The sequence below is a fragment of the Periplaneta americana genome, chromosome 5 (assembly GCF_040183065.1).
Source record: "Periplaneta americana isolate PAMFEO1 chromosome 5, P.americana_PAMFEO1_priV1, whole genome shotgun sequence".
Taxonomy (NCBI): Eukaryota; Metazoa; Arthropoda; class Insecta; order Blattodea; family Blattidae; genus Periplaneta; species Periplaneta americana.
The window spans coordinates 61,326,141-61,350,842 of NC_091121.1; the positions used below are offsets into that span (position 1 = coordinate 61,326,141).

The 24,702-nt window shown below is 34.0% G+C and overlaps 1 protein-coding gene across 3 annotated transcripts; it reads right to left on the reverse strand.

Annotated features, from left to right (window-relative positions):
* Nucleotides 1-216: 216 nt before the first annotated feature.
* On the reverse strand, nucleotides 217-21,420 carry Bdp1 (transcription factor TFIIIB component B'' homolog Bdp1). Of its 3 annotated transcripts, none has more exons than XM_069825798.1 (9): nucleotides 21,282-21,420; nucleotides 14,723-16,058; nucleotides 11,289-11,507; nucleotides 8,499-8,558; nucleotides 7,317-7,479; nucleotides 6,753-6,891; nucleotides 5,763-5,957; nucleotides 4,308-4,403; nucleotides 217-1,746 (listed from the first exon to the last, which is right to left on the reverse strand). In XM_069825798.1, exons 2-9 carry the CDS (start codon nucleotides 16,039-16,041, stop codon nucleotides 1,049-1,051), a joined length of 2,889 nt encoding a protein of 962 aa, XP_069681899.1. In that variant the 5' UTR covers nucleotides 16,042-16,058; nucleotides 21,282-21,420; the 3' UTR covers nucleotides 217-1,048. The 3 variants fall into 3 exon arrangements, with proteins under 3 accessions (XP_069681899.1, XP_069681897.1, XP_069681898.1); XM_069825796.1 differs by having other exon boundaries at nucleotides 21,266-21,405; XM_069825797.1 differs by having other exon boundaries at nucleotides 21,262-21,400.
* Nucleotides 21,421-24,702: the final 3,282 nt, after the last annotated feature.

Genomic DNA, 24,702 nt, shown 5'->3' on the forward strand with positions numbered 1-24,702 from the left:
AAAACTGGATGTGGTTGATAAAAAATAGTACCTAATTAAGTAGGATAATAATAATAATCTGTCCATTGATAGCTGAATTGCTCTATAGTATAAGCAAGGTAATATAATGCGTCAGTGAACTAAATCACTGTCATAATGTCCAGTTCAAAACTTTTGTTCATTTCATTTTTTCATACACTGAAATGTATTGAATTACCTATAAGAAATGTCTTCTAATAAGTGTTCTCATTCTTGGCTTTATTTCTACAATGTATTACATATTTATGGTCTCTTCTTTGTTGTTACAGGCGTGGTATGAGATGTACATGCTTGTGTTTAATTTTATTGTAAAATATACATTACTATTATTTCATAATAGTACAAGAAATAAATTAACATCTAATCAAATCAGGTGAACATGTCTATTTCAATAAAATATTAACAAAAAAAAAATAATAATAAAAATGTACGTAGTGAAAGTAAATATGTCAATCTGAATTGATTAAGCTATTATGATACAAAATACAATAAATAAAATGCATTTGGGAATTTTAGTATTATACAAATCAAATCAATCTTGACACCAGTATAAGTTTTTCCTACGCATCATACTGGCACATGATAAATTGCTAAAGCTACTTATTTTGCAAAGTAAAAAGTTAAAAAATTGTATCTTTCCCAATTCTTTAAATGCATTATGTATTACATAATGCAATAACTGGTACAAATAAATTATAATTTTATAATGTCCATTACAATTTACCTTCCTTCATCCTGTTCTTATTTTAGATTTTAGCTCAACACATTTGCAGTTTAAGCATTTTTGCAAACAATATCATAAGTTCTAACAAATTATGGGCAATATGAAGATACAGATTTATGTTACATACTTATAGAACAAAAACCACAAACAAAATATATTCAAAAGAATATTTCAATAAAGAATCTTATAAGATGCGAAGGTGTCGCACGACTACAACATATTTTCAGATGCTTCTTTCATGCTGTATTGTAGTGAACAGGAGAGGAGGGTACAGGTACGGAATTACGCAAATAATGTGTGTGTGTGCTATTCACAAGTGGACTGAGATTCACCACTTGACAGACTACAAGAATTCTTATCACCATTAATAAGTCTATCTGTCATCGACTCCAACAATGGGGGCAGAGGCATGGTGACAGGAGCCATGGCAGGATTAGCAGAGACTGGATTTGGAGCTACCATAAATACTTTGTAAACATGATGACCGGGATGGGTTGGAGATTGAGTGGCTAAAACAACCAATGAACCTGGCTCCACATTTGTAAGATCTTCCAATGGTGATGGCTGGTTCTCAACAGTTGGTTTTGGTGTATTTTTTGCAGAAACCAACGTGTTAGATCCTCGCTTTCCTTTCTTTCCAGATGTAATTTCTTCTTCAATTTGATCAAGTTTTCTTGGTTGAGGAACTCGCCCTGACCGTGTTGGTTTTGGAGGTTTAGACAGAAATTCCAACTCTCTTGTTTCATTGTCACTTTTGTCGCTGCCATCTTCAGATTCCCTATCATCAGTAACAGGAACATTTTCTGTGGGAAAGCTAAGATCATCTTCGTAATTATATTCAAATTCATTCTCATCATCTTCAATTTCCTTACGATGTCTCTTTCTGCCTGTCTCACTGCTGTTACCAGATTCTTTCCCTTCATCATCTTTTCTCTGAATTCGTTTCATCTTTGAATCTGAAAGATCCCCTGTATCTCCAGGATCCATTGAGTTGCAAAGAAAACCTGAAATGAAGTACAAACAAGAATTATGAAATAAAAAAAGGGTTGTTTACAATGTAAATTTTGCTCTAAGAAGGCTGATATCAAAAACAGTGAAAGTGTTCACATTTCTTACAGTATAGTCTTGTCAGGGTAATTGCCAACTATTAGTACACAAAAACAACATGGCCGACCTTAATAAGGCACTTTACAATAATTGGCAGTCTACAATGTTAGATACAGATTGCTCAGCAAAATAGTGCAACACTAAAAAAATATGTATTCTAAAACTCAAATGACATAAACTTTACTTTAGAAACATACTAAAATTCAAGTAACTCAGTACCTTTCAATGAAACTTACAACCAAAACTACATGTGCTTGGAGTAATGTAAATATTCTTTATCACTTCTGCACTTCCTTTTACAGTTCTGTGCGGGCTGTGAGCAGGTGAATGAACTTACTTACTTACTGGCTTTTAAGGAACCCGGAGGTTCATTGCCGCCCTCACATAAGCCCACCATTGGTCCCTATCCTGAGCAAGATTAATCCAGTCTCTACCATCACATCCCACCTCTCTCAAATCCATTTTAATATTATCTTCCCATCTATGTCTCGGCCTTCCCAAAGGTTTTTCCCCTCTGGCCTCCCAACTAACACTCTATATGCATTTCTGGAATCGCCCATACGTGCTACATGCCCTGCCCATCTCAAATGTCTGGATTTAATGTTCCTAATTATGTCAGGTGAAGGATACAATGTGTGCAGTTCTGCGTTGTGTAACTTTCTCCATTCTCCTGTAACTTCATCCCTCTTAACCCCAAATGTTTTCCTAAGAACCTTATTCTCAAAAACCCTCAATCTCTGTTCCTCTCTCAAAGTGAGAGTCCAAGTTTCACAGCCATACAGAACAGCCGGTAATATAACTGTTTTATAAATTCTAACTTTCAGATTTTTTGACAGCAGACTAGATAACAAAAGCTTCTCAACTGAATAATAACAGGCATTTCCCATATTTATTCTGCGTTTAATTTCCTCCCGAGTGTCATTTATATTTGTTACTGTTGCTCCAAGATATTTGAATTTTTCCACCTCTTCGAAGGATAAATCTCCAACTTTTATAGTTCCATTTCGTACAATATTCTGATCACGAGACATAATCATATACTTAGTCTTTTCGGGATTTACTTCCAACCCTATCTCTTTATTTGCTTCAAGTAGAATTTCCGCGTTTTCCCTAATCGTTTGTGGATTTTCTCCTAACATAGGCTATTCATGTCATCCGCATAGACAAGCAGCTGATGTAACCCGTTAAACTCCAAACCCTCTCTGTTATCCTGAACTTTCCTAATGGCATATTCTAGAGCGAAATTAAAAAGTAAATGTGACAGTGCATCTCCCTGCTTTAGCCCGCAATGAATTGGAAAAGCATCAGATAGAAACTGGCCTATACGGACTCTGCTGTAAGTTTCACTAAGACACATTTTAATTAATTGAACTAGTTTCTTGGGGATACCAAATTCAATAAGAATATTATGTAAAACTTCTCTCTTAACCGAGTCATACGCCTTTTTGACAAATATTATTTGAATTCTGTAACCCTATGAAATGTAAAGCCATGGAAGATGTATATTTTACTTTCTCTTTGAATTCCTTTAACGAAATTAAATTTATCTTAAATGTAGAACTACACGCATTATATTCTTCACCTAACATAATTAGGAACATTAAATCCAGATGTTTGAGATAGGTAGGGAATGTAGCATGTATAAATCTAGAAATCCATACAGTATGTTAGTTGGAAGATCTGAGGGGAAAAAGGCCTTTGAGAGGGCAAGATGTAAACAGGAGGATAATATTAAAATGAATTTGAGGAAGGTGGAATTATATGAAGGCGGCAATGAACCTATGGATTCTTTAAAAGCCATTTGTAAATAAGTAGTTATTAGAAGGTCTTAATATTTTAGAGAAGAACTTTTATTTGGTCCCTGCAATTGGTATTCACAAAAAATAGAAAATAAATGTTACCTACAAGTAAATGGAACAGCCCTTGAGCATTATAGTAACCACGTAGGTACATTGTAAAATCTTTCTTAGATCTCCACTTTGTTATTTTAGTATACTATATTTTATATACTACCCATAGTCATACCAATATTATGGAAAGGAAGATTTATAAACTTTTTTTTTGTAAACTTATAACTGAAGCGGTTTGAGGCCCACTCAATGTGTTTCAAACGTTGGCCCCACTGATGATAATAACAACAATAGGCACTTGTTAAAAAAGATTATATGTACTTATACACAAAATATTTGTTACAAACAGGATAACTGAAGATCATATTTTTTCTAGGTTATAGAAACAACAGGAGCAAAGAAAATAAAAAAAGATCTCGCTAATTCTGCAGTGATTGTGCACTATGGTACAGGATCGACTATTATGCCAGTGGCATAATACCACTTGATTTACTTCTAACTACTTTCGTAAATAATTATTTATGGTAAACTAAAAATTACAAAGTTATGAGTAATACTTCATATTATGCATGTGAATGCATATTCGTGATCTCCCTCTTTATACATACTTTTTCTGTTTGGTTTGAATCTTTTTCGTGGTCTGGATGGCTTTTTCGGTAGAAGTTCCTCTTGTTTTTTACGTCTTTCTTCTGCCTCCTCTCTTTCTGCAAAAGATGTAATGGTCATTTAATATATTTCATTAAAATTTCAACAGAACAACATTAACAAAAACGTTTCAATATTCATACAGTAATTTATTACATTATTCCTATTCTTTCTGCAAAGTATAATTCTCTTTCTATCATTCTTAAACTATATGCACTGTTCCGAATCAAGTTCAATAAACATGGGATAATTAACAGAGATTCTTATTATTGCATTATGGTCATTTTACAGCACATTGCAAGATATTACAGTCATGGTAACTTTGATGTTCAGAAATAAAATGGACAAATCAATCTGAAGACTGTAGTTGCTTTTTTGAAACTGAATCCGAAACAGATTATCAGATCCATTCCTTTTTAATGTATTATTATTATTATTATTATTATTATTATTATTACTGAATATCATAATTAGTGGCAAAATTGATCAATTTCGAACTGAATTTAGTATGGTAGACTCAAAACGAAACACATTTTCACCAGTTATCTACACAATATGGCTAGTAATACAGGCCTTGATTAAAGACATTGTACGGATCAACTACAGTATGTGCTAGTAAAATCGCATTGAGATCACTTCATTTTATGTCTTTATATTGGATTGCATTATAGATTATATTGGTCACATAACCTATCACAAATGACTCATGTTTGTCCAAACGAAATATTTAACCTTCTCTAATTATAATTATCAAAACTGTGATACTTAACGTAAAAATTGTCGAGTTTTAAATTCAATTTTTCATTGTGCTATTATTGCACTATATAAAATGGCTGTATCAGATGCGCTTTACAAAAAACTTATTGGAGACTTATTAACTGTTTCTTAATGAAGAATTGAATGACAATTCACACAGAGTAGACTTTCAACTGTGACAAGTATTTTTTCTTCAGTAATACTGTAGATTCTAGACACAATGGTTTGTTTAATCAAATAAATTTAACAGCAAAATTCTTCTCCAACCCCTCTCACTCTGTCTGGATCTATCACTGGAAGCTGACGCATTTTGATGAGAACATTCTTACAGGTTTTAAAAACCTCAACATGATAGCATAATAAGCAATTTACAATTTTTAATGGTTCTTCAAATATCAGTCAATGATCATATTGGACAAACACAAGCAAAAGAGGTGGAGAAAAAAAATTAAAGACCTCTTCCCCAACTACATAAATTTCGATCCTTATCTTATTAACACCTATGTATGTTATTTTGACCTCTATGAAAATTCAGCACTACTGTGAAACAAATGGGTTTTCCACTAACAACTCGAAAAATAGCCTAAACATAATAATAGACTTTATGAGTGGTAATGCAATAAAAAAATGTACACATAACTTACACCCAAGATATAACATACCTAATTCCTTTTCTAATTCCGTCAGATCGAAATCCAGAGGATAGCGAAGTGCCTTCTCAACCAAATATCTGTTGGTACGATCTTCTTTCTTGAATTTTATCTTCAAATCTTGTCTCGTTCGTTTTGGAAATATAGACTGCATCAGAAGGAAGTCTGTACCCACTGTATTAAGAGCCCTATAGAATTTCAGTGTCTCTGTAATATTACATACAGAAGAATACCAGTTAATTTGAGCTAAATAACATCCTGCATTCCATATTCTTTTTATAATTCCTTATAATTTGCTAAAATAATAACTACCTTGACATAATTATTCAACTATCATTATTACTAAAGAATATTCTTTCACTTTTATTTGGCCAACATTTATAAATTGCCTATTAATACAAAAATGTCCCCAGCGGTTTAGTGATTGGTTCATTACCATATTTGTAACTAGGCCTAAATATAACAGGTTCAAAATCGGCTTAGGACAATATATTTTTGGGCAGAAAAATAACACTTGAATTAAAATTTCATCGTAAGAAGAATGCAATCCTCAGCATCGTGTAACAGATTTACTACATGTGAAAGTATCTTTGTTCTCGAAAAGAGAAAGTAAAGACAAAATCTACGTCCACAATAATTACTCCATTCTCAACTCTCAGTAACATACGTCACCAAGATGATTATGGAGGTCTTGGATATAAAACAGCAGCAACATGTCATATATCACTGGTTCACAGTTTCTTATGTACAAAATGTCTGTCATAAATGCACAAGTTGCATTAGTTTAAATGAACTACTAATTCACTCTCAAAGAGTCAATAACTTAGTTGTCAAGTAGATCTACTTGGCAATTAAAATCAATCAACTGTTGTTAATGTTGTTAATGCAAGTATAATAATTAAGAGACAATAACTCCACTTTTTGATCTTTGTCATATATGACAAGTGTAAATGTTGTTAAAATCAGATTTATATACAAAACTCATGTCATTCAACTCTGTACCTGCTTGGGACCAGTCTTTTGATTTTCTGGTCTTCTTACTATATGTGCCATAACTTGTCGATCCTGTACCGTAGTCCACAATCACTGCAGAATTAGCAAGGTCTTCTCTATTTTTTTTTGCTCCTGTTGTTTCTATAACCTAGAAAAAATATGATCTTCAGTTATTCCATCTGTAACAAATAAGTTTTGTTTCTAGATACACACTATCTTTCTAAACTAGTACCTATTGCTTCTTGTCTCTGACTGTAATTTAGCCTACATATTTATTAAGTAAAAACTGTTGTCAGAAAAATAAAAAAAAAAATGTCTTTTATTTTGCAATTATGCACTGTATTTCAGCACTATTACTCGTACATCTCAATCTGAAGGAACACTGTGTACCTGGTGTCGCACTAACCCAACCACCAGGCCTATCCACTTCACTACAATTAAAAGTTGAAAATATCTTCATGAGAATATATGAATTTAAATAATTTATATAACATTACTTTTCAGCTGTATTGAATTTTTTTCGTTTGGACCTACAAATATTATGTAACTGAGAGTCGAGTGTAATAATCTTACCAAACTTTTCTCATCGAGAATAATCTGTCCATCAGGTCCCACTTTGACTTGCGGCACTGGCATAGCCATGTTTTCTTCTTCTTCTTCCTCGTCATTTTGAGTGTTCTCTCCCTGTGCAGTTGGTTCGTCTACTTGCTCTTCTGACAGACGTTCCTCAACAATACTAAAATAATATGTAAATAACAACCTTTTATCTCGCATATGGAAATATATTAATACATAACTACCAAACATTCTCTTACAGTCTATACAAAACTAGAAAGTTATTGACAGTTCCCTCTCTAACACGAGAAAAGGGAGCGACATTGTATTTATTCAATATGACACAAATTTTCATAAAATAGCTCTAGTTTAGTGTATGATTTATCTGTAAGAACTGTTGCCCATTGTGCAACTCAAACCAAGAAATGGATTCGGAACACCTCAAAATCTGTGCTTCAGTGGCTGACCATGATAATATCTTTGAAAAATATTGGAGTGCAAGAGGTCAAATGACTTTATTGTCAAACACCTGGCATTAGAAAACAACAACAACATAAATAAATCTTACAATTTACATATAGCTATTTTATGTAAATTTTGTAATATAAACCACATGCATCGATTTTAAACCACACCAGTGGGGGGGGGGGGGGGCAGCTTTACGATACAAGGACATTCATTATAAACTCAAAGGTAAGTCATTTTACTTAATTTATATATTATATAGTTTAAGATCGAGCTTTTAAAGGGGAAGAATGGAACAAGCTTCTGAAGAAGGCCAGGACCCATAAACTTCTACTGATATGTTAAGGCTTGGCATTACTCCAGTCTCAACTCTTGGTAACAGATGTCACCCCATTGTTTGTGGGGAATTCAGGCAGAAAAGAGTGGAAACACACCAAAACAAAATCTTACTGGTCCATAACTTTCCATGTGTAAATATACCTACAGACGTACATTTGCAAGGTGCACAAAACTTGAAATGATAACAATTAAGCCAAGACCAGTCAAGTAGAGCCAGTTGCTAAGTGCTTATTATTGAAAATTAATCAACCATTAATATCATCAAACCATAAACCATATTTATATGCTCTACTCAGTGAAAGAAATATACACTATACAATAAAAATGACAATACATAGTTAATAATTATGAAAAACCCAAGCAAATGATACTAACAATTAAGTCAATAATACTTACTGTTCAGCATCAGGTTGTGACTGGGAATTTTTTGAAGTCTCACTTGTTTGATCTGAATATCTGAAAATTACAATTTTGTGTAAATAAAACACATGATTTTCATAGAAAAATTAGATATATTATATTTGTGTGTGCGTGCACGTACATGTGTATATCTGAATAGTTAATTGAATGTAATAAAAACACAACTTCAATAGAATAAGGCCTTTTTTTAATATTCTATATAGAAATACACAATTATTATAGACTTTTTTCAAGGTGATTGCGAAAATGCTCTCAAATTTTTATGGCATGTACTAATTTTATAATACAAAAGCACATTCTAAATGTAATACAAAATGTGTGGTACAAATCATCATCATCACCTTACTTCCAAGGACTCGGAACTTTGTAACAGGACTCATAAATAATATTTTTAAACATACAGAATTTTCAAGGAGTACTAGAGTAAAAATTTATAACACTTTAGCACTTCCAAAGTTAATGTATGGCAATGAAATTCCCAGTTCTGTTCTCACTCATGTGAAAATGATAATATTATTAAAATAAGTTTGTGATTGAGAGTTGTGCAAGGAAGATTCTGTCCTCCAATGTCAAGATGGTCACTGTGCCCATTATAACACTTTCTTGCTGCTATTATTGGAACCACATGTTATAGATAATTTCGAGAGAAAATTTGTTCCAGGGCCAGGTATCGAACCCGGAACCTTTGATTAAACGTACCAATGCTCTACTAACTGAACTACCCAGGAACTCTACCAGACACCGATCCAATTTTTCCCTCTTTCAACTTTACAGGAAGTTATACCTGAAAGCTCGATTTGAACATGTTATGGATTTGTATCTGTGTCTTGATGCCATAGCACAGCAAATTATCAAGTTTATCAGTGCAGAAGAAACCAGTGGTGCTGAAATTGATAGAAGATTTCTAGCATAGTTTCAAGAAAATTCTTTGTCTTATTTGGTAGTCTTCAAGTAGTGCAAATCATTTAAGGTGTACCACTATAGTTTCTAACATGCCACAATATGCATCAACATACAAAAGCTTCAACACACTGAAGAACATATTTAGGAAAACAGTAAATGTCTGCAAATTGGCCAAGAATGCAAATATCAACATTAATAGCATTGAGTAAATTATTCAACAGCCAAGTTTTCAAAAGGGTATGCAACATGAGTGCTCAGAAATTTCATCGCAGAAGACTAAGTAAGAAAAGTTCAACTTTGTTCCCAACATCTCCAGTGTTTCAAGTCATGAGTTCGTGGATAAAACTACGATAACCCATTAGACTTGGGTTGCAAATACACTTCTACAACCAAATCTGCTAGCAAGGTATTTTAACACACACATTCAATTTGTCACCACTAAAACAGGTTACTGTGACATCTGAGAAATGGCTACTGTTTTTTGTAATAAATATAAACACTAATAATCAAATTAGAATAAAATTTAACTAAAATTTTTCTGAAGCTGGAAAAATCAATAAAGGAATAGCTCAAGGATACAGCCTTTCACCAACACTTTTCAATATAAACTTAAATAAAATACAAAAATGGGAACAAGAAATTCAAGGTATTAAAATAATCCGAAAACAAGAATTCAAAACACTTTTATTTGTAGATGACCAAGTGATAATATCGGATAATGATTACAAATTACAAATAGCAGTACATAAACTGAATAGTCATACAAGATTATGGGATGACAATTTCAACCGAAAAAAAAAAAACAAACAAAAATTATGGCATTTATAGGCCAAGATCCAGTAAGAAATAAAATAGGCTAGTTATCAATAATAAAATCATTGGGCAAACCAACTCATTTAACTATTTAGAATGTTTACTATCTTATGAGAATTAAAAAAATATTCAAAATAACGTCTCAAAGTTCCTAAAAGTAACAGGACTCATAAATAATATTTTTAAACATACAAAATTTTGAAGGAGTATTAGAGTAAAAATTTCTAACACTTTAGCACTTCCAAAGTTAATGTATGGCAATGAGATATGAACTCTGATCTGATAAAACAAGAATTAAAGCAGTTGAAATGAAGTTCATGAAAAAAAGTGCACAATATATTTTGTTAGATCACAAGACTAATAAAGAAATTTTACTATGGGATAAAAAATATATAATATATATTACTTTCACGTGTTAATGAACTAAGTTTAAAAATACCTTAGTTGACTAGTTTCGGCTTGGGAGCCATCTTCAGAATTGCATGATCCTTGCGTGTGTCTTCCGGTGTCTTTGTCCTTGTTACTTAGTTTATTAACACGTGAAAGTAATATATATTATATATTTTTTATCCCTTAATGATAGTGTTAAAAGTTGTGTAATCAAGATGTATAAGAACTTTTAAATGAACTAAAAGTTACATCAGTAATGCATAAAATACAAAAAACTGCACTGCCTTTTCAACACATCTTGCACTGTTCCGCCCGGAGACAACCCACTTCTACTAATTTATGCATATTGATGGGAAACCTTAATAACTGGTTTGAACACATTCAATGGATGCCACAAGATCGTATCTCAAGGGCAATGAAAAATTACCAATCTTGGGGAACAAGACGTCAGGGATGACCATTCAAACAACTACTGAACAACTGAGACTGGAATGGAGCAACCATTTGGTCCAAATCCATGAAAAGTGTTATGATTTTTTTATCAGTGGAACTTAATCATACACCATTTTCAGGTGTGAAGCAAAATATTATTTATATATATTAATATACAAATATCAATCTGATAAACATTTTTTTAACAAATAAAATTCAGGAACTTACTTCATTGGATTTGTTGTTGGATTGTAAAAGATTAAGTCGAACATAGTAAGACGGCTTCTATCAGGCCTTTTGTTCCCAAACTTATTCTGGAATTCCATTCGAGCTTTCGCCATACGAAGCATACAGCTACTTGGGGTTCGACGACTTCTTTCCTTTTTTTTCTTTTCTGGTTCATCACAGACTCTACTATCGCTGGGTGTTGCAACTGCCATCTCCTCACTTTAAAAACAATACAAAACCATGCAGAAATTACATTCAACATTTCTATAAATGCAATAGCAGCGTATCCTAGAGAACAATGCTATTTATCTTTTCATTTCTGCAACTCCGCTCTGAACTTTTGCAAGAAATTGGGTGAGTGAAATATGAGCTTTATCCATTATTAAGTTGAAACTATTGTGCAATCCCTTCACCGGGTTTATAGTTCTTCAATAGCCATCAAGAAAATATCTGCAAGTAAACATTTGCTTGTAGACACCTTGATGACACAAACTGTTCTTGTTCAGTTACATTGCATTTTACATGAAGGAACCAATCTATAGTATTATTAAAACGAACTATCCATGTAACTTTGTTCCTCTATTGTCCACACAAGTTATCTTGGTAGCTGGACTCTGTCTCTACTGAAGCTACATGTTTTGTACCTGGATCTTCTTAAGACATTGTGATTGTTACAAAAAATCGTTGTCTTATGTATTTATTTTAGCCCAGATCACATATATAACAGATTGCTCATCCCTATGTTAAAATCGATAGCAATTTGAAGAGAACAACCACCAGAATCGCCACCCATCTACCGTAAACGAACATGAGATGGCAGTATAGTCGCTAATGTAATTCAAATGGGAGTTATGATGTAACTCCTTATGTAACTAGATGGCAGCATAGTAAACCTGACAAAAGTTGTTACCGTCAAAGCCTATAAGGCCGAGCAATCTGGGTATATATATGATCTAGGATTTTAAGTACGTCTGCACCTCCATCAGACCAAAAAGTGTCCATTACCAACTGACTGCCTGTCTACCTCTCAGTCTATAAGATACTCTGACTAATCTGCAGCTTTCGTTAGAAGTTCTGTCACATGACTTCCCTACACAATATGTTTTATGTGTGTGTATAGTATTATAATGTTTGTGCATTAATGCTGGAAAAGAATATGGAAGATGAATCTTTAGGTTTCCTACAAAAAATAATAATATGTCTTCGAATGTACAATACAGTACAATTACTAAAATGCAATAAATAAAAACAAAATGAAGAAAAATAGTTCATTCAACAAACCGACACTCTAACTATATTTGTTAACACACAAATTCATGAATTTAAGACATTATCAAACGTCCATTTACAATTCCTATATCGGTTACTGAAGATTAAAGAATTAAGACTTTAAATCAGTTTAACATTAATAAGGGAGTTAAACAGGAATGCATACTACTGCCTAATTTGTGTAATAGCCTATCTTATATTAACAAAATTGTTAAAGATGGAAATAAAAATAGTGGCAAACAACTTAACAATAGGAATAAAATCCGAACTCTACTACATGCTGATGATCAAATTACACTTGCCAAATCTGAGAAACTACAGAAAGCTGCTAACGAAATAAATAAAATTTGTCAAAAATATGATATGAAAATCTCTAACTCAAAATCAAAATCAATGGGAATATGTCCAGAGAGTAAAAATTGTTATGAATGATAAAATGATAGAACAAGTATCAAATTTCACATATTTGGGAAGCCTAATATCAATGGAGTCCTGTGTCGTGGCATAGTGGTCTAAGGCACCCTGCCTAGGACTCGCATTACGGAATGCACGCTAATTCAAGTCCTCATGGGGGAAGAAATTTTCTCATGAAATTTCGGCCAGTGTATAGGATCAGTGCCCACCCAGCATCGTGATGCACTTGGGAAGCTATGATAGGTAGCGAAATCCGGTTGTGAAAGCCAGTTATAATGGCTGGGGGGAACATCGTGCTAACCACACGATGCCTCCATTCTGGTTGGATGATCGTCCACCTCTGCTTCGGCATATGGGCGCGAGGCCAGCAGCCAGCTAGTTGGTCTAGGCCCTTCACGGATTATTATTATTAATATCAATGGAAGAAAAAGACATGAACAATAAATTACAAAAATACAACAAAATTAATGGTATAATTAAACGACATTTTGGCCAACAATGCTAGCTGAGAATGAATTACGGTTACATAATATCACGTCAAAACCAGTTTTATTACATGACAGTGAAACTTGAGTGCTAAATAAGAGAGATACAGAGAAATCAGAAGCAGCACAAATGAGACTTTTAACGCCATTATTAGGCCTCACGAGATTGAATCACCAAAAAAAAATGTAGATATCCGCAAAAATTAAAAGCAGAAAGTATAAGTAATGACGATTAATGTTACCAGAAAAAATGATTTCAACACGTACAATGAATGGACCCACAATGCATTCCAAATAGCTCTATATAAACCTTTGGACAAGAGAGACTTGAGAAGACCACAGCAATGACGAAAAGACAAGGAATATTTTCAAGAGTTTTGCCACAACAGTCTTGGAGGACCTAAGTCGGATTAGTTCATGATCATGAAATCAGTTTGTCCTATACAAAATTCTCACTATCTGCATAGCTGAGAAATTTTGAACTATAATTTGTCTAATTAATATTTATAGTCAGACATTTGTTTTTCACCTCTTCATCACAACAGGCAACCATATAGCCTACCTTCCAACTTCTCTCTCCTTACCATGAATAATTTTTGTGAATCTCGTACTGCTATTAGACATTGCTTATACAGTATCTTCACAAAGGCAATAGTAAGCATTAACTAACTCTGCGACCAACAAAGCAAATTTATTTTATCTGAAACATATGAATGTAGGTGCTGCTCCTCTGAGACTGACCTCTCCTTCCCATGCAGCTTTCTTTCAACTAGATACATTTAAATAACTTGAGGGAACAACATATTCGTCATAAATTCTGTTTTCTTTGCAGAACTGGAATGAACTCATATTTGACATTTAAAATATTACGAAATATTTATTATTCTTTTATGGAAATTATGCCTACTGCAGTCTTTTATAAAAGACTTATGTTAAGTTTATGATGTGATATTGTTTTCATTTTACTACTAAATATTAAATTTATCACATAAGTTTGACTCATCATGAACAAACCCCTGCCTAACACCTCATTAATCTTAGGCCTCAAAACACCAAACCTTACTTAAAGAGACACTGTACCAAGAACTTCAGACTCACTAGTAACAGGTTTATTGCTAAAAATAATTCTTTTTGACTCATTTATTACCTCATGAAGTTCTTTTTGGTCAAATTCTTATGCATTCTGTATACATAGTACATTATTTTTGGAGTGATACTCTTACATACAAAGAACCAGAATAAAATACATGAAGTAGTACAACTTACCTAGTTAAGTCCTGCTGCCTTCTATGTAGAGGTGTTATTGTTGTTGCCGTAGACGTTGCTTTCCTAGCTTCATCATCTGACTCACTCGCACTGCCCTGTAAACTATTACGTCTTGCAGAAGCTTCCACTAAACGAGGAGTTGGTCTTGCAAACCTCCCCCTAGTTGTATCTGTATTTCTCTTGAATGGAGGTGACACAGTACTAGCATCTGACAATGACTTCTTGAATTCATCTTCTGACTCACTAGCACTACTTGATTGCTTACTATTCTCACCAAGACAACTCTGTTTCAGTTTTGCTGCTTCTGGTGTTACTCTCCCAGGGACAGATGCATCTGACGATTGTTTCTTCTGCTGATCACTTTCAGATATACTATTACTGACACCTAATCCTGATAATTTCCGATTTCTTTTGTTTGCATCCACGATACGAGGACTTGGTCTAATGAATCTAGACCTCGGAATTGCATTCACCTGGCATGGCTTTGACAAGGACCTACTACCTCCTCCACCAGCACCTTCTGAAGGCAGATCAGGCTCTGGTAAAGATTGTGGAGCTTCACCTTTCCCATCAAAATGTGCAACTGCACTGATATTAATGTCATGTTGTGGACGGATGGCTGTTCCTGTTGGTATTATTTGAGTAATCCCTGGAATTCCAACTCCAATATCCTTTCCACATGTGGAAGGCCCATTACTATCCTCTTTTGAGGAGGATGGAGGTATCACACTAATTTTCTCACTAACATTGTCACCTGCTATTATATTTTGTTGTGCACTTTGAGCATTTTCATTGCTACTTCCTTGTGACGATTTATCGTTTACAGTTCGGTTTAGCTCTCTAGGTCTCCTGCTAACTGCCGAAATGCTAACAGCAGGTTTCATACGCTTTCTGGTAAGACCTGGTGGAACTCTAGACAGTGGTCGTGGTGTAATAGCACTAGGAAGAGACACATTTTCACTTGCACTCAAATCACTGGTGACTAAGTCAGCACTTCCAACAGCATTGTTTTCTTGTGTTTTCACAACTTCATCTGCTATCTGCGGAACTGTCTTCGTTGAAATTTTGTCTGAATTATTTGGATCAGAATGTAAACTGTCAGAGGATGTAGCAGTACTTGTAGATATATTATTACCTTCTTCACTTGGAAGTGGTGAAATATTGTTGCTATTAGATTTTTCCTCTGTAGACAATATACCTTCCTCCTGTTTTGCTTTCGCCTCGCCATTATTTTCACTTCCTGTACTCTCAGCGTTGACTTTACCTCGCCGAATAGGCACATTAGCAACAGGTTTTATCCTGAGACGTCTTGAAGCCATTTTATTATCTCAAGAATCTGCAAAAAATATTACATGCAAAGTAAGTACAATACATACCAGAGTTAAGGTTCTCATGGTGAATGTCTTCAGAAATAAGACTTTTGGGTATTACCCAGCGTCCTATGTTATTGGAACCTGTATTTAGTTCTGGAACATTGCAAATGTAAGTTTCAGGACACAGTGGAATATCCAAAAGTTTACTTCTGAGTACAGTTCATGTTTATGAAATTCAATGGAAGTAATCAACTTCATAAGTATTAATTAATAGTAATCTGAACATCCTCAACTCCATTGCAGTTAATTATGTATTCATTCTTCGAATCAAAATAATAGTTCTTTTCACATTACAGAAAAAACATATATCACAATCTTGAAACGTACTAAACTCTTTAACAATATCCAAAGCCTTTTTTGATGGAAATTCTGAAATAACCTAATAAGAAAGAGGTTATAAATGCTTAATATCAACAAAATTCGTCGAATACAACAGGGACAGTTCTACTTAAGGCATGTTTATAAGCAGACAGGCAAAAAACTATTTCTAAGGTATCACAGTGCTGAAAACATTTTCGTGACAATCTTGGAATTCACTTTTTTTAACCATTACAATACTTTTCTTTACACTTCGTATAATGAGAAAGTATTAAAAAAAAAATGTTAACGTACTTTTAGTTGGCACACTAGTTGTGAGATAACTATGGTTAGAATTTAGCATTGATGCAGTATTACATGAAGGATACTAATCCTAGGTTTAAGAACAACTCTGGTGAAAAATTATTTGTTTTAATTTCTTGTAGCATCATCACATTCTTGGTTTAATATTTCGTTTTGTGAACAATAACTAAGGAGTTGTCTGACAACTCTTAGATTTTCTCGCTCAATTTTGCAACACATTTACTGAATGTTCTTTTAGGAACATAGGCTATTGTAAAGCAGCAGTGATTAATATAAAAAAAATCTTGAATAACTCTTCTTGGGTTCTCAGCCAGGTGAGTTGGAGATTAGCTTCCAAGCTTCGTCCCTGAAGAAGATGGCAGAGCTAGCTGTCGAAAGCTTGGAAGCTAATCTCCAACTCACCTGGCTGAGAACCCGAGAAGAGTTATTCTATATCAAACACCAGGAAAGCCTCAAGTCATACAAAAAAAATCTTGTAGTTGATACCATGAGATAAACAGAAACTTCTTAATGTACAAAACAGCACATTGATGCCATTTTCTTCTAAATCAACAGGATAAAGTCTAGAATCCAGATACAGAACTGTGTCATTTCTTGTACTCATTTGCAACTGGAAGCAATGGATGTGATCCTGTACTGGAGTCAGTGAGGTTCAAAAAGGGTACATCAGCTACTATGGCTATTTGCGCCCTTTCCTGCATTGAATCCTAGATAGGTATCAACATATGGAATGTTTGCATTAGTTTTGGATCTTTATGCTAATTCCAATTTTCTTTCTTAGTTTTAGTTCGTTTACGTGATTTTTTATTTTTGGTTAAAGTTAAATTTTTGGTTTAGTTTGCTTAATTTGCTTTTAATTTTATTTCACATCGTGCCATTTCCTTTTAATATGCTGTACCAGCTGTGGCATCATGTAAAAAACATCATGAAGAAAATTTCATTCTCACTTTTTCAACTACCACCAGAGCACTGTGGAGGGAAGTATCACTGCTTCGAATCCTATCGTGTCCATTAATAAATATATCTACAATTTCATGAATATGTTTGCAATGTGTAATGCAACAATGTCAATTAGTGCGCATTTGTGAATGGGTGCATCATGTTCTATGTATGGAACAAAGAGGAGATATAGGCTACTGTTTAAAATGGGAAAACATTTTATTATTAAGAAAAAAAGTTAGAGCTTCCCCTCATTCTGAAAATCCAAAAATTTATCATCAGAGTTGCAGCTAGCAGCAATTTATCTTCCAAATACATTACAAAAAAAGACAAATACTGGAAAGGGCCTTCTTATCTTCTACAATTACTTAAACTCTGAACAGTATTCGAAGATTCATAAATTTGTACTGAAAATTATTATGATTTTTTGCAGGGCATATATATGCAAGTGGACAGCTTCAAATGCTTGGGATGCACTCTAAGTACTGTCCCACCGAGTGGTTATGTCGCAGATTCGGCAAAACGGGGGAAGTCACATAACAGTTACTTAATTTATGCAGCTCCTTCCTTCCAATTCTGAACAGCAAATATTTTCAGGAAAGAGTGCAACACCCCAGCCACTAGCCTTTACAGAAGATAAATGCAAACAAGACGAAGACCATGGTTAATGGAAAAAAACTAAAGAAGGTAAACTTACGAATTCGAAATGAGGCAGTGGAACAAGAGGACACCTTCAAATACTTGCAGTAACATGAGCTGCTGCCCGAAGTGAAAAGGAGGATAGCAAAGGAAGCTCTTAATAGAAAACAGGGCGTAATTATTCTGCTGACCTCTGGAGAAAAAACTAAGAAAGAGACTAGTGAAGTGCTTTGTGTGGAGTGTAGCATTGTATGAATCAGAAACATGGACATTACAACGAATTGAAGAGAAGCAACTAGAAACTTTTGAAATATGGATATGAAAAAGGCTGGAGTGTGTGAAATGGATAGACAGAATAAGAAACAAAACTGTGTTGGAAAGAGTGGATGAAGAAAAAATTATACTGAAATTGATCAGGAAAAGAAAAGGAAAAAGGAATTGGCTGGGACACTGGCTGAAAGGAAACTGCCTACTGAAGGATGCACTGGAAGGAATGGTGAACAGGAGAAGAGTTCGGGGCAGAAGAAGATGTCAGATGATAGACGAGATTAAGATATATGGATCATATCCGGAAAGTAAGTGCAAGGCAGAAAATAGGAAAGATTGGAGAATGCTGGGTTTATAGTGGGGGAAAAAAAGGGGGGGGGTGCGTGCGTGTAAAATGGACAAAAAACGTTAGGCCACAGAGGATATTTTGGACTTAAAAAATTTCGCTCTCGATATTTTAGCCTTCAAACAAAAACCAAAATATACTAAACTCTTCTGAGACAAGTTATCAGACTTCAAATGCATACAAACAATTGTTCTTCCTCTGACACACATTGTCAAGCGAGATGTACTGCCTGATAATAGATACACATATCACACAGAACCTCAATCAGAGGTAACTCATATAAGCTAATTAAAAAACCTAATTTTTTGAGTGAATAATTAATAGGTCTATAATGACACCACAGGACATGACAAATTTTATGGTATCACTTGAATAACCTACAAAATGGAAGAAAACACTATTCTTGGTGGTACGCCGAGGTTTGTGACGAGGTTAGTGTGTGATAAGGGTTTGCTGAGTGACTGGCCAAGATCTGCGACAGATAGCACTGAGATATGTCATGAAGATTATTTCATACGTGCTACGAAGTGGTGTAGCCGTATTCATCCTTCACCAAATTTTGTCCCTATAAGTAAAATCATATAGGCCTAACTATTGTCATGACACTACCACTATATTTAAAACAAGATCAGAGAATGTTTCCATTAAACAAATAACATATTTATAATATGTATTAGCCTGAAAAATATTTATCAATGCATAATTTAAACATTTAGATACCATTATATATTACCAAGTATCCAAGGAAATATGCAGTTGGATCTTTTCATTAACTCACAGAACATGACCAAGTTATTTGTCAAAACAGTTTTAACAAAACTGAAATTTTTCCTCCACCACTCTATCCACTGTGCATTCGGATTGTGGAGGACATGTCACCTATATACATTCATTTTTTGGTATGCCTTGCATTTACGAATCTGTGACAGGTTAAGTTAAGTTAAGTTAGGTTAGGTTAGTTTAGGCTTTTGGTATACCTTGCATATACTAAGTGAGGTGAAATGTGCATTTCGTGTTTCTTTTGAAGTATTCTACCTCTTCACTTCACGTGTTAAATAATCACTTCACGGGTTTTTAGGTTTATCAATATAATTGCATTATTTTTACAATCCTCTTTCCTCAAACTTCTATTAATGAAAAAAAAAAAAAAAACAGGGTAAATATTTAGCCCGTCATAACCCTACATATCGATGGTGTTTAGGTAAAAGATCTTAATCCTCATTTTTTTTAATGTGACTTTTTGCTGTAGGCTAACTAGTGTAATTAGTTAAAATTGAATTACAAAATGTGAAGATATGTTTTTTGACAATTATGTTTACATTCCTTCATACGAAGTAACTAATAATTAATGTGTTAAAATATAATTATAGCTATAGTTTCTAAAAAAATTTTCTTTTGTGGGGTAAGCCCTTTTACCTGAACACCATCGATATATACCCCAAAAAGTGTTTGTCATTAATTTTTGGTAATTATGGAGTTTGTGACTACTGCGTGGTTTTTTAAATATGGGCTCTTGATTTTCGCGTAATTTCCAAGACGACGGCGGTTTATTACAAGGTATGATCTTAAAATCATTGAAATCACTTCACTTACATATCCCCTCAACTAACCCACTAACCTTGTCACATACCAGTGTCTTCTCGGAAATTATCCGAAATAAATTGAACACACAATAAAAACAATCAAACATAATTTCAACAGTTTTTTCTGCCACTTATTAAATATAAATATACTCAACAAACAAAAAAATTAATAACAAAATAAAACACTTTCTGGGGCATATAGCCTACATACATGTAAAGCCATGACTGACTAAATAATTAGCCACCAAAAACAATACTTTTTGACCATTTTTTCTCTTTCAAAATCGTGAGTTACACGTCCTTCACAATCCCCAGGAAGAAATTGATCAGAATCATCTTCAGAAAGGTCCAGCCCTTTCCTCTAAACTCACTGTGTGTGAGAAATATTGTAGAACAAGAGAGTTAATGGCTTTATTACCGAGAAACTCAGCATTAGCTTACAGCAAAAACAACAGTTATTGTTACATTCAGAGGTAATTTCCCAGAAATTACCCATTCCAGAAAGATGTCATGAGGCCTATTACATATAAATTAATGCTTATGACAGCTGTGAAACACTTTGACATGAACCGTGTAGCTATATTCGCATTAGTAAACATCTATATTCTGAAATGCAGTATGAACTTCTACACTTACATAGTCAGAGTAACAACACAACTATAAGCAATCATAAAATATCACATTTTACCAGCCAGCAAATTACTCCACATGGTTTCAGCATGTGTGAATTGGAAGACATTTAAATGAAACGTTTGGCAGTTTCTTACGTACCTACCTACAATTCTACTTACAAATCTGGTAAACCTATTAATAAACGTAATAATTCTAAAGTTTCTATATCATTATTTGTATATAATTTGTCCATTTCCATTCCAGTTACATGTGATGCACCATTTGTACTGATGTAATACATAGTTGTAAAGAGAAACGTAGCCCTTCTACTTTATACTACAAAATGCAGAAAGAAATCGAAAGCACTGTCAATCGACATACGGCGAATAATCTACATATTATCGATTCCTGTATATCGATTATTATTTGCGATACTTCTCGATATTTGTTGTCGACGGAATATGTCATAAAAATTAAAATTGCAATATCGTTAACTTTGAATTCAGAATGCATTTAACACACACAAATATATCCTAGTGCATTTAATATAAACCTCTATCAATCTATAGGCTGTCACAGATCACACACGATAGAGAGACTTGAAATATATAACCGAATGCCATTGCCATTGGTGGCAAAATTCGGAACTGCATCTCCATGTTCGCTTCGCTTATACCGTTGCTTACACAGACCAATCGGTTTTACAGGCATCCATTATACCAACATTATTACTTTCTTACTTTTATGGCTTTTAAGGAACCCGGAGGTTCATTGCCGCCCTCATATAAGTCCGCCATCGGTCCCTATCCTCAGCAAGATTAATCCAGTCTCTACACTCATATCCCACCTCGCTGAAATCCATTTTAATATATTATATATAAATAATTTTTAAGATATGATTAGTGTAATATGTAACTAATCGGCAAAGTATGCAATGGAGAGGGAAAAACTGACCACCTTGTCCCATTACCTCCTGGCCTAGTTGCCTCATAAGTGGTGCCTTGTTGATATCACTTGTGAGGTTCAGACCTGTCTCAGGACAGTTGACTAAACAATGATCCTCCCATCTACATCTCGGCCTCCCCAAAGGTTTTTTCCCTCTGGCTCCCAACTAACACTCTATATGCATTTCTGGATTCGCCCATAATGCTACATAGCCTACCCTGCCCATCTCAAACGTCTGAATTTAATGTTCCTAATATCAGGTGAAGAACACAATGCATGCAGTTCTGCATTGTGTAACTTTCTCCATTCCCCTATAACTTCATCCGTCTCAGCTCCAAATATCTTCCTAAGCATCTTATTCTCAACATTCTTAACCTTTGTTGCTCTCTCAAAGTGACAGTCCAAGTTTCACAATCGTACAGAACAACCGGTAATATAACTGTTTTATAAATTCTAACTTTCAGCTGTTTTACAGCAGACTGGATGACAAAAGCTTCTCAGCCGAATAATAACAGGCATTTCCCATATTTATTCTGCTAGCTATCAACATTATTATTATTATTATTATTATTATTATTATTATTATTATTATATTTTTTCATATGACACCTGAAAAGTAGAGCATGCAATTATTTATCAGTTTAAATAAAGGTAATGTTTAACCACAATATGCACACATACCAGTACCACATATTGTTTCTTGTTTAACATGTGCATATGAATATATTGGTTGAACATTAAAAAGAAAATAATTGACAACACATTCCAGTTTCTTCCTGAACTGTTCCTGTCAATGCAATTTCCTGTCTTTAATATCCAAGCATAACAGGATCGTTAACATCTAATCACTGAGCAGCTGATTGTCTCCGACTGAAATTCTAAATCGGCAATACAAAAGACGATTTTACACTTCAATAATAGGCCTAATATCAATGTTATAAAACTGGCAAACTCTGTAAATAATGGGTACCGGTTTTCAGAATATCCGTTTAAAATTGTCAGATTGGCAACACTTATAACTAGTTTTGTTCCCATCATTCCCATTGGAACATAGTTAGCAACACTGCAGCCTCAATGTGGCAAAATGACAAATTCCATGATGATTTATCTTCCATCATAATTCAAAAGAGTTAAACTCCTCTGGCCTGTAATGGGGAGCAGACATAAAACTTGCTGAATTGCAGTTTGAGTTGGATTTTAAAAGACGTTTCTGCATTAATTTCTAAAATCCAAACTTTCTCTTGTGAATGGTTAAGTTCCACCTCAGAAAATAAACAAGCAATCAAATCGCAAATTTCTAAACGTAATAAACTAATAACTTTAAATGTAACAACCAACCACACTTGTAGAATTTTGTAGTTTCAATAATAAGTTACCTCTACTTGGCCTGGTTGGTAATGCAGTTACATATCGGTACCGGTATCAGGATTGTTTCAGTTCGCATCTAAAATGGATAAGTGGTTGCAGGCCAGGCCCAAAAGTATTTCTTACATAGGGCCACTTATGATATTGGCATCTCATGCCCTCAACCAGTTTTTCAAAGTTTTCGGTCTTTTAAACACTAAAACCTAAATAATCCATTATAATAATTAAACCTATGTTACGTGATTTATCAAACTTGAACACACTACCAGCAACATCTATAATGAAAACTAATGTTACCGGTAACGTTATTCACACTGTATCAAATACGGTTTAAACACTTAGGGCCTATATGGTATTATTTTCAAAATATCATATTAAGTTTTAATTCACATTGATATATGAAAAGTTTTTTTTTTTTTTTTTTTTTTTTTTTTTAAGATTCTTTTTGCCACACTACAAAAGTTAGATATCGTATATTCTCACACAAATTTTCCGCGACTGGCTTTGCTTTCTGCGAAAGTATTAATCATTTGAGAGAGATCCAAGTTTTTGACAATTTCATTTTCAATAGAGGTGCTAGCTAAAGTTGACAAACGATCCTGGCTCATTGTAGAGCGCAAATATGTTTTTATTAGTTTTAACTTACTGAAGCTATGCTCTCCACTTGCCATGGTACACACAGTCAACAAAATCCTAAGACATATCCAAATGTTGGGAAAACAGTCCACCATGTTGTGTTTGAAAATGAAATTCAAAGAGTGAATGGGGGTTTCTATGTTGTCATTATTCACTACTGCCTCTAGGCCTCTAAATGTATTAATTCATCGTAGAGCTCATGGCCATTAACGTCACTTCTTCCTGAAGTCTGATCCAGAAGCATTTCTTGGATTTTGACACCGAAAATGAGTCAGCATCACCAATAACTAAATTAAGTGAATGATACCCACAAGGACTGAAGTATGCCCTCGTGTACTTCTCTAGAATTCTATTTTGCACTTTCTTCTTTCCAACCATGTTGACACCATTATCACAACCCTGTCCTCTAAAACTGTTCATATTAAGTCCACAGTTTTCGATCTCTTCTAGAAGTAAAGTAGTTAACTGTTCTCCTTTTGAATCAAATACTGGACAGAAAGAAAATATTCCTTAACTTGAATAAGTTCTTCAGTAAAATCAACAGACCTTAAAGTGAATGACAAGTGTTCTTGGTGGTTAATATCAGGTGTACAGCAAATATTGTTGAAAATAATATAGCTTTCTTAGTCTTGATGTTTTCATTCTTTACTTGGG

Excerpts from the sequence above, each read along its gene's own strand:
- Bdp1 (XM_069825798.1), bottom strand. The coding sequence starts at position 16,041 with ATGGCTTCAAGACGTCTCAGGATAAAACCTGTTGCTAATGTGCCTATT. Across the intron at positions 8,559-11,288 it reads CCAACAACAAATCCAATGAA|ATATTCAGATCAAACAAGTG; the intron begins GTAAGTTCCTGA and ends TGTAATTTTCAG. Across the intron at positions 6,892-7,316 it reads TTCTCGATGAGAAAAGTTTG|GTTATAGAAACAACAGGAGC; the intron begins GTAAGATTATTA and ends TATTTTTTCTAG.